At 40.9% G+C, this 10,851-nt stretch overlaps 1 protein-coding gene across 1 annotated transcript; it reads right to left on the minus strand.

The window, feature by feature from the left end:
• Nucleotides 1-580: 580 nt before the first annotated feature.
• LOC133889499 (cell number regulator 2-like) lies at nt 581-1,980 on the minus strand. The gene is made up of 3 exons (XM_062329998.1): nt 1,859-1,980; nt 1,311-1,384; nt 581-660 (listed from the first exon to the last, which is right to left on the minus strand). Exons 1-3 carry the CDS (start codon nt 1,978-1,980, stop codon nt 581-583), a joined length of 276 nt encoding a protein of 91 aa, XP_062185982.1.
• Between the last annotated feature and the right edge of the window lie 8,871 nt (nt 1,981-10,851).

Raw genomic sequence — 10,851 nt, forward strand, 5'->3', positions numbered from 1 at the left:
AGCACTCTAATGCACATCTCGCACGACTCAGGTTGTGGTCCTATAATCTAGGCATTTATAAGTATCTGCTAATAGCTAACAATCATGACTAAGTACACACATGACTGAGTGATAGGAGGATCCATCATACGGGTCTTTAAGACTTATTGAGTCATTCAAACTAAGCTTCAGACTGAACCATGCTTGATTCTTCAACATGGAGCGCGAGAGTTTAATAGAAAACATGCCAAGATTGTGGACGCCCAGCAAAATTCCCAATTTGGGAGATTTAGTTTGATAATACTAACATGCTCACAATGAAGAAGTACTAACATATCAACGTTCTTAGCGTACATAGGTACGATATTCAGTGATTAAAAAGCACATACAATCTTTTACTTTACACATAGCCGGTCTTATTGAAAAGAAATGAAAGGTTGTCCACACCATTTAAACATAGATCTCACGTACGATAACAACTAAGAGCAATTATTGCAACACCAAATAGCTTGAAACAAGACAACGCAACAAGAAGACCAGAGTAGAAATTGGAAGCCTCGGCATGTATGCCTACATATCGGCTCTGGCGCATGCCGATGGACTACCGTGTCATCCCTGGATACATTTGGGGCGAGGTAGTTGCAGCGCCTTTACCCATCCTCTCCATGTTCACGTGCCATCCTGCGAGATACAGCCGAGAAAGCTCGTCAACACACACTACAAGGAAAATGAACTTTTGCCACGAAACATATGACAACAATATATGAATTGTGGTAATACATAACAATATATGAATTGTGGCAATAAGTTGACTAAATTGCCATGAATTTCTAATGTTGCCATATTTCCAACTTTCGTTGATAGAGGTTGTTATGTATTGCAACGGAAAAATATATTGTTGCATTAAGTTGATTATTTTTTCCATAAATTGAAATTGTTGTGATAGTTTTGTTTTTCGTGGCAATATATCATTTTTATTGCGACACTTTATTTTGGCATGGTAATAACAACTTTTATATTGTAAGGATATATTACTGTGGCAATATATGAATTGGTTGCAACATAGATGTGTTATTGCCACGAGTCAAGAATCATTGCAATATAAATGTACTATTTCCATGATTTTTAACTGGTGCCATGTTTTCTATGCATGCCCACTTTTAAGAGAGAGGTCAAAATGATATTATCTACATTCTATACATAAATAATAGATTTGGCATGGTGGTAAAGCATTCCGTGCACAACTACAAGGTCTCAGGTTCGACTCTTGATCATAGCAATGAAACTAACCATAAAATTATCATAATTTTCATTTATAATGATTTTATTACCATAAACTAATATTGTTGCAATAGTGACTTTATTGTCACGATAATAGGCATTGTAAATGGAGCCTATTGCCATGCTGATTTTGTGGTAACATAAGCAATTGTCAAAAAAAAAAATGTTGCAAAAACTTTAGAGCATGCTACTACTTGCAACAGTAGGCAACAATTTTGAAGTTGTTGCGTTCTGCACATATTGCAACGATTTTGACCATATTGCAATGTTTTTTCGTCATGGCGAAAGCTCAATTTCCTTATAGTGACACTGACACAACACCACAAACTGCTATATGAGATCCCAACCGGCCCCACAAGTGACCAACCCAACCACCGCTATAGGCCAACCGACGGGCAGCGTTCGTACATGTGTGATTGTGCGATGCGTTCATGTGAGGTTGGAGACTATGCAGATGCGTGCGCATGTATAGTATAGCTAGCTATGCATGTACCGATGGCCATGTCGAAGCTGCGAGCCTTGAGCTCGCGGTACTCCTGGCAGAGCGCGCAGGGCTCGTATATGTTATACTAGTAGCTGTTTAGAGTAGCTTTAATACATACACGTGGCTCCCTTGTCGACAATCCTGGTGGTCCTCCCGAAGGCGACGCACGGGCAGAAGAGCATCAAGCAGCATGCAGTAGCAGCAGCACGCATGTGCATGCATAAGGTCACGGCCATAGACGAAGCTTAGCTAGTGGCTAGCTCGCAAACCAATTCAAGCACTGTAAATTAGAGTACTCTGGTTGGACTTACAGTCGCCAGTGTCATCACAGTTGTCATAGAGGCTGGTGGACCACGCGCCGGCCACCGGGTTCCCCGGAGTCGGAGTTGCCGCCCATTTACTCCTCCTTCTCCTCCTCCTCCACCTCCTCGTCATTGTCGATGTCAGAGTCATCACCCATCTCCTCATCCTTCTCCTCCTCACCGTCGTCGGTGTCGGAGTCACCGCCCATCTCCTCCTCCGTCGCCAAGAGGTGTGCGATGGCCTCGTCACTGATGATGGCCTCCATTGTTCCCTCTGCTTCGCTGATGAGTTCCTCCTCATGATCGACGCGAGCGATCGCCTCATCTATGGCAATCGCTTTCTACTTCTCTTCTTCTTCCTCCAACTCCAGCATGAAGAGGTCCCAATCGATGTCATCATTGTTAGGGGCTGGCGCTGAGGATGATGACACCAGGTCCTTGTCGTTGGCGGCCATAGCCGATGATGGATTAGAGGAGCAGAGATGAAGAGGAAGCTTAGGTGTCGAGGAGGAAGCTTAGGGTATGTAAATCAGACGATAGGGTTCACGGGCCTATTATTTATAAAGAGATAATTAGTGACGGGTGCATTTGTCACTCCATCACTGGACTCGGTCATCAGTGATAGGTGGTAAATTCACCCATCACTGACGACCTCTTTAGTAACACGTAACGTTATCACCTGTCATTAATGTGTTGATCCCTCCACGGGATTTGCTTGTATACTGGTTGCATCCTGAAGCAAAGTCAAGATTTGGCAGCTATCTTCTCTTGCAAACATATCACACTAGGAAACATATTTATGGACCATTTGAGGTTACATTGATTCATATTTGAAATTCAGACTTAACTGAATATTACAAATATTACAAATTTGACGTTACATTGATTCATGTATCATTTGTCATGTACTTGTTGTTTCCGTGCTTTCTTGACATAGATCCCTTCATTATGATCGGAACATAGGTATAAAGTATTCTTGTTCTATGCAACATGTGGCATGATTGCAATAGCAAAAGGGGAGATTTCATCAAATTGATTGTACTTATCCTCATCAACCACGTCTTTAACTTCGATGATCCATCTTTTCTCAGCAAGAACAACATGAAGTTTCTTATTTTCCATGTCAGCTACATAAAACACTTGGGCAATTTGTTTAGAGAGTACGAAAAGTTCACTCTTATATCTGACAAGTTTGATATTAACGCTAGTGAATCTGTACTTATCTTTCGTAATGCTCTTTGTCCCGTGTACCCAACGGCACTGAAGCAGGGGTACCTTGAATCCCAAGTAATCCAGTTCTTAGATCTCCATTATCCGACCATAGTATGTGCTCTTGTGCATGTTGTTATCATAAGCATGTATATGGATACTGTTGTTCTGGTATGTGCTTTTCTGATATTAGGAAACCGTGTAAAATATGTAACCATTTATATCATACCTTTGATATGTTATAATTGTGTATATAGGGCTTGCTTATACTTTCCTAATCAAATCACTTGTAGGAGTACTCGATTCATTGATTCAATCTTGAAACCAAGTGTTGAAACTTTGTATATGTTGCTTCGCAAGCCAAGCTTCGGTCCACCCTGGATTCTCTTGAAGAAGCAACTGCTTGTGCTTACCGATATATGAAGACACTTTGTTGCAACATGAGGAAATGAGCTTGGTTGTGTGCCTTTGACTCAGGAGTAATTGCATGTTTTTCTAGAATGCCTTGCCCTGCGAGCATTCACTTGTGGCGGGAATAAGGCACATCAATTGGGTTATCTGGGTCCATGTAATTAACACGCCACTCTACTACCTCCTCTGTAGAGTAACCCTGCGCAATGCAACCCTCAGAAAAAACTCGATTTCTTATGTAGGACTTGAGAACTCCCATGAATCGTTCATATGGATACATCTGATGCAGGAATATTAGGCCAAGAAAATAAAGCTCCTTCACAAATTGAGCTATGAGATGGATCATGATATTAAAAAAGGATGGCACGGAATACATCTCGAGAAGACATAGAGTCTCGAAGTGTCTTTTTTCTAACTCAACTAGTGCTTCTCAAACACCAATTACATTAAAAAAAGCACAAGCTCATGATAGCCTCTCGAACACCAATTGACAACATGTTTCTAATTCCAATCACAATCATCTGCGTCAGCATCACATAGTAATCATGAGTTTTCATGGCACCAACCATTTTAGCTCTTTCACCAAAACAAGTCTTCTAATGTTGAACGAGTAACCAGAGGGAACTTTCACACCGTGCAAGAACTCGCAAAATTCTTTTTTCCTCCTTCTTGAAAAGGGTGGTGCAAGATGGGGTAGGAATTTCCCTTTATCCATATCCTTGACATAAAGCTCTAGCCTTAAGACCATTTCTTCAAGATCAGATCATGCATTTCCATGATCCTTTGTTTTTCCCTTCATGTTAAGCATTGTATCGAGGAGACTATCACAGATATTCTTCTCTACGTGCATGAGGTCAATAGAGTGGCCAACGTCTAAGTATTTTCAATAATCAAGCTCCCAAAGAATTGATTTCTTATTCCACATTCCATTTTCATCACTTGTGGAGGATCGTTTTTGCTTACCAAGGACAACATTGATACCCTTAACCTTATCATATGCATCTTACTTGCTGAAATGCCTTGTAGTTGACGCTTTCTTCCTTGTGCCGTTAAACTGAGACTTCATTTTCCGATACAGGTGGTTCCTTAAAAAGGAAATATCTATGGTGCATATATACTATTTTCTTTGACTCAATCAACCACAAACTCTCAATGTCATCTAAGCATTGGGGGTTTCACCTTTTCTTTTACTCTGCCTTAACAAGTTATGAAGTGTAGACAGGTCATTGATGGTAACGAACAACATGGCATGTAGGGTGAAGTATTCTCGCTTGTACTGATCCCAAACCTCAACACCTTCATACCAGAGTGTTTTAAGATCATGCACCAAAGGCATGAGGTACACATCGATGTTGTTGCTAGATTGCCTCGGACCAGGAATTAAGGTCGATAACATATTGTATTTTTGCTTTTTACAAAGACAAGGTGGAAGGTTATAGATAGACAGTACAACAGACTAGGTGCTATGTGAGGGACTCATATTACCGAATGAATTCATGCCATCTATGCTCATAGCAAGCCTAATATTTTCTTAACTCTTTAGTGAACAAAAAAAATATGGAATCAATGGTTCGCCACTGAGCTAAATCTGTAGGGTGCTGTATCACTATATCGTTCTTACAACCCTCCTTGTGCTGCCGCAGCAATTGGAATTTCTTTTTTATTCAGGAACAAACGCTTCAAACAGGGAATTACAAGGAAATACCACATCCTTCCTAGGAGTTCCTTTTCTCTTGCTGCCTTTCTCCACGTCACCACCGTCATATCTACGCTTGTATCAATGGGTTTCACAAACAGGATATTGATCCAGGTCTGCATACTCTCCACAAAACAGGACATAATCCACCTTACATGTATGTACTTTTTCTACGTCCAATCCCAAATGACAAATTATCTTCTTCGCGTCGTAGACAGTCTTGGGCACCTTGTTCCCTTCTGATAGTATATCCCTTAGCAGATGCAAAAATGCTTTGAAACTCCTATCTGACCAACAATGATTACCTTCAATTGTAGAAGCGTAAGCACCGCAAACAATAGTGTGTATTTCACCTTACAGCCAGGATAAAATGGTGTCTTCGAGTCTCGCACCAGTTCCTGAAATTTAGCAAACTCATCATCACTATACTCGTCGTGCCCCCTGGCATCGCACACCATTTAGTCCACATTCTCCACAAAATCCACGTAGTCATCATTAAATCTTAATATGTCTGGGTCTCTAAGGTAATCATCCATATCACTGGCTGGCGGGAGTCCTTGATCCGTACTGTCATCTGGGAGGACCTGATCCATTTCCCCTTCGTTAAGGCATTTCTCGTCGTGTTTGTTCCAAATATGATATCTCTATTTGAATCCATGCATTAACAAGTGATCATACACATTGACGGGTTTTGGAAACTTCTTCTCATTCTTGCAATCACAATATGGACACCACATTACCGTTTTACCCCCAACCTTCTATATCCACCACAGTGGCACTCATGAAAGACTTCATCCCGCTCATGTACTCGTTACAAGTACATCAATCAAGGTACATCCAATTTCGGTCGACAACCTACAAATTGAAAAAAAATATTCATTCTTAATAGAAACATCAAAGTAGCTAGAATACGTATAAAAAATCTAACTCAATTTAACTAAATTAAGTGTGTACTGTTCTAGTGATATTAAGCTAACAATTAACATCCAGATATGATACATGTTATCTATGATGAAGGATCCTAGCTAATTTATAATATACAATGTTAGGTCCTAATCACATTCGAGGATATGTGGCCCGAGTAGGTTTTCATGGTCTTGTACGGTTCTAGAGAAAATTTTGGCAGCACTTCCTCTCTATTCTCCAAATACACATCTCGACAACAAGTCGAGGGGGTGTGTATCTGAAAAACAATAGGGAGACTCCACCTAGAGAGGCCGAAGGTCGACCCGCGACGTCGGGGGGGCAGGATGGGTGAAGATCATGGCGAACCTTCGGGTGGAGGCCGAAGAGTGACCCGCGGCGTAGTCACGAGTCTGGCCGAAGGCTCCCAGTGGACGTCGAAGCCCGCATAGTCACTCAGGGTACAGTTGTAATTATGCAAATGTACTTGATAGTACCATGATGCCCCTGAATATGTCGAGAATGTGGCAGTTGAGGGGTGAAACTGTAAATACTAGCGTAGAGTGGTTGAGTACAGGCTATAAATAGGGTCATACTGTAACTGAGGTGACCGAGAAATTAAGATTATTTCACCCTCTAAACACGTGTCACACCTAGGAGCCTTCGGCTTCCCCTCCAAGCAAAGGCCTTCCTTGTTTAGGGACTTAGGTTCCAACAGCACAAAAACAGAATTGATTCAACTATCCAAACAAGCCCTAAGCGTTTGACCTACAAGAGCACAGAAACCTGCTACTCTGACAATATATCCTCGAAATATCCAAAGTACGTAGACAATTCAGGAGCATTTTCTTATAAATACGATGAGTTACCAAGTTATATTTATAATCAAACACTCTCGAACAAGAGATGTAGGTTATACATGTATACTAAGGGGGACAATCCACATATATTAAGATCAGGGAGAAGGAGCAAAATTGATGGTTCTAAGTACTCAAATACTAGAATCCACCATGCATATATGAGCAAGAGAGGGAGGCAAACCTTCAAATGCCAGGGACAATCTTAACTTTAAATCACCGAGATTTGATTTGCTCTCAATAGAATCACCAAAAAAAATCGCCCCTCTGTTGTGCAGTCGGCGGGCAGACACTGTCAGATCGAGCTGCTCGGCGCACAAAATAACAGTAAACATCAATAATTAGTAACGTATTAGAAGGATACATGTCACTAATGATTTAAAATTAGTGACATGTTATAAGTATACCATCACTAATGACTTATTAGTGACGGATTGTAAGGAAACACATCACTAATGAATTTAATGGCACATTAGTGATAGGTGAAAACTAAGACTCGTCACTAATGACTTCTATAAGAAGAGATTGACTTTAAGAATAAAGGCACGTATGCAAACAAAGAGTACTTCAATAGAATAGAACAGAACGCAACTTCAATGGATGACATCATAAAGTAATGTCAGGGTTTGGCAGTCGTCTTCACATTCAAGAACACAGATATACATTCAGAAACATCAATTTATCTCAAGTCAGTCATACAATATAGTTATGCATACATTACGTACTTATCCAAATATGCATATATCATTACACTTGAGCATTTGTAGCAGCACGTAACCTGGGATATTTAATATAGTTGAAATCTACAATATTGTATCCTAGTACTTCATCGATATAAATTAGCGCATGAATTAGTGCACTCTCTTTTACTTGACATGGACGACCTGATGCTTTACCATAAACAGTAAACAATATCTTATTAGCTAGTTCATTTTCTCTTAGATGAAATATTATATCTGGCTGGAAGTTGCCTTCAGTAGTGAAGTCCACTCCAGAGACATAAAAGCTTAATCCAAGATGATTCATGGCTTGATCTAAGCTTAACCCATCTCCATCTCTTCAATTATGCTAGGGACGTGCTCCTCCTCATCGGCTACACCCCTCGGTTGCATCTCACGCACATCCCCAACATCTTGCATGTCCCCGACATTTGCTGGGTCTGATTCATCTACCACTGTCTAACTTGTTCCCGCTACTGCTTCCGCAGAGTTTATCTCTATTCAATCCTTCTGGTACGCATCAGCTAACAAAACCAGAGGGAGATCACGGTCACATGATATATCTACATACTGCCTCTAAATAGAAGTCGCATTGATCGGGACGAGCTCCCCAAAGTAGCCCTGTTTAGCATGGCTTAGCACAGCTCTCAGCTTAAGATTGTGTTACTGGGGATCCAGTTGAAAATATCGCATCAGCCACTTGGACACGCCCACTATGGTCCTCTCATTGGCTCTACTAAGTCCCTTAACGACATGCTAAAATCCAGAAAGATCTACACCGCTATGATCATAACTAATTTGACCTTCACCATAATATATTTGAAAATATAATTTATCTGACATCCCTGAAAACATCCGAAAATATATCCAATATTAATATCATTCTATAAAATCTAGATATTCGAAACTACCCTACTCTGAATACTACTATGCATCTGGTGGCTATCCTACCATGTCGTAATTAATATTTACAATATACTACAAAATACAGCATATTCTACATTTCTAAATCCTATGTCGTATCTAATATAGCTATTGTTATACCGCTAAATCCTAGATCTAGTGGTACTTTAATTACTAATAAAGACATAAGTATAAAAATTTACCGAAAAACACGATTCAAAATCCACAGATCGAAAATAGTAGAGCTTCGCTGTGCTTCTCCCTTTCCTCTCCTCTTCTCTTCCTCCTTTCCTCTCATCTCCCCTTCCTTTCTTTTTTTCCAGATTAAAATGAGCATTTTTATCATTTTTACAGTTTATATAGAGGAGAAGGGGGCGGGGGCGGCTCCCCTAACCGCTCCTGAGAGGGCAGCAAGGAGGCTAACCGCTCTCTTAATGGGCAGTTAGGGTGATGATCGCGGGGGAGGTTCCTACCTACGGTTAGGGCGGCGGGGGTCCCACTTGCCCTCTGAGAGGACGGTAAAGGTCTTTTACCGCCTCTTTCAGAGAGCAGTAGGCGTTTATTTATACAAATCTTACCGTAAGAAATCTATTTATTTAAATATTTAATAGAAAAAATATTAAGAAAAACTCTGCATGTGTTTGCCACTGAAGTCCGAGGGAGCCCCGCTAAACTTCAGACTTCAAGACCTCGACCGCGCTAGGGACTGAGGCCGTTCCAGAGTAGTACTACTATTACTTACTAGTATTATTGCATCGAGCTAGCACGAGCGATTTTAATGGGCCGGACCGGCGGAATTCCAACGGAACTCCAACGCTATCGGGCCGGTTTATCGAGGCTGACAATGCTGCGACACGTGCTCTATTTGCTGTTAGTGTTAAGAGGGCAGCTACTGCAGTCTGCAGGGCACATGAACGAATCGGTTGATTGCTTGTGTTTAGTTTGTTTGTTGGCTGTTTCTTTTTTCTTACCAGTTCGAGTAAGCCAAATTAGCTCTTCATCGCTGGTAAGATTAGCCTCGCTTTGCAAGACGAGCAAACGAACCAAATGCACGCTAGATTACGCCTCGAGCTGGTGAAAGAGCACGAGGCAGACATCGTAGCAGAGAAAGTAAACAGTGGTTCTGAACTGAACGTGGCGCTCTGAAACTTTGCAGGTGACGCATACGAATTCAAATTCCGCAGGCTAAACAATAAGCGGAAGCAGACAGACAGGGAAAATAACGAGACAAACAAACGGCAACTTGCTTTCAAGTACTAGTACCAGTATACAGATCGTGTGGGCATTGTTTTGTCCCAATTTTGAACTCCTCTACTAACACATCTGGACGTTGACGAAGATAGATTCCCAAACAGAAAGTTAATTTCGTATCAGACATATTTAGGGCACGTTTGGACGGCAATTCTCAGCCGATTCTCAGGTGAAACGGGAAGTCGCCGAACCCAAACACGCGAAAGTAAAAGCAAAATTTTATAAGATCTTTCTAAAAAGATCTTCGTAAGAAACTAATCTAATCGTATATACTCTGATCCAATAACTTAGACTAAGAAAAAAGAAAAAAACATAAAATAGATCTTTCATATAATCCAGTTATATAAAATTTACTTCCCGCGCAAACGAATTGTTTCTCGATAATCACCCCCGAAACCCGAAAAGGCCGTATCTTGGAGAAACGGGCGGGCTCGTTGTGAACTTGGGCATCCACTTCAATGCAATTTACAGATAAATACCACTGTGCAATAATGCTCATTGGGTTTCTGTTGGCCGCAGTCGGCACCTTCCAGATCTCGCGGCCGCGTTGGCCGTTGTGAACCACGTATGTATTATGTAACCAATCATTTGCTATGTTGTTATATCGTAAATAAACCAAAAAAATAGCAAAACAGCACAAGGAGCAAAGTCATCCGTTGCACCACCATCCTCTTTTCAAGAAATGAAATCCAAATAACTAGCTAAAAGGTTTTTTAAAAGTGATTCTGATTCACATAAAAATATTTTCAAAGAGAATTTGTAACTGAAATGATTCTAAACGAATCTGGATCTCTACTAAACATACGCTTAGTTTGCGGTATCAGATTTGAGCACCTGGCAGATCGATTGAGTGCTA

This window comes from Phragmites australis, chromosome 13, assembly GCF_958298935.1.
Source record: "Phragmites australis chromosome 13, lpPhrAust1.1, whole genome shotgun sequence".
Lineage (NCBI taxonomy): Eukaryota > Viridiplantae > Streptophyta > Magnoliopsida > Poales > Poaceae > Phragmites > Phragmites australis.

What these genes read in the sequence shown, in the direction of transcription:
- LOC133889499 (XM_062329998.1), bottom strand. Translation starts at nt 1,980, where the DNA reads ATGGCCGTGACCTTATGCATGCACATGCGTGCTGCTGCTACTGCATGC. An exon ending in GACAAGGGAGCCACGTGTAT is followed by an intron (nt 1,385 to 1,858) that starts GTATTAAAGCTA and finishes CCACAAAATCAG; the next exon opens with CATGGCAATAGGCTCCATTT. An exon ending in TGCAACAATATTAGTTTATG is followed by an intron (nt 661 to 1,310) that starts GTAATAAAATCA and finishes TGTATCTCGCAG; the next exon opens with GATGGCACGTGAACATGGAG.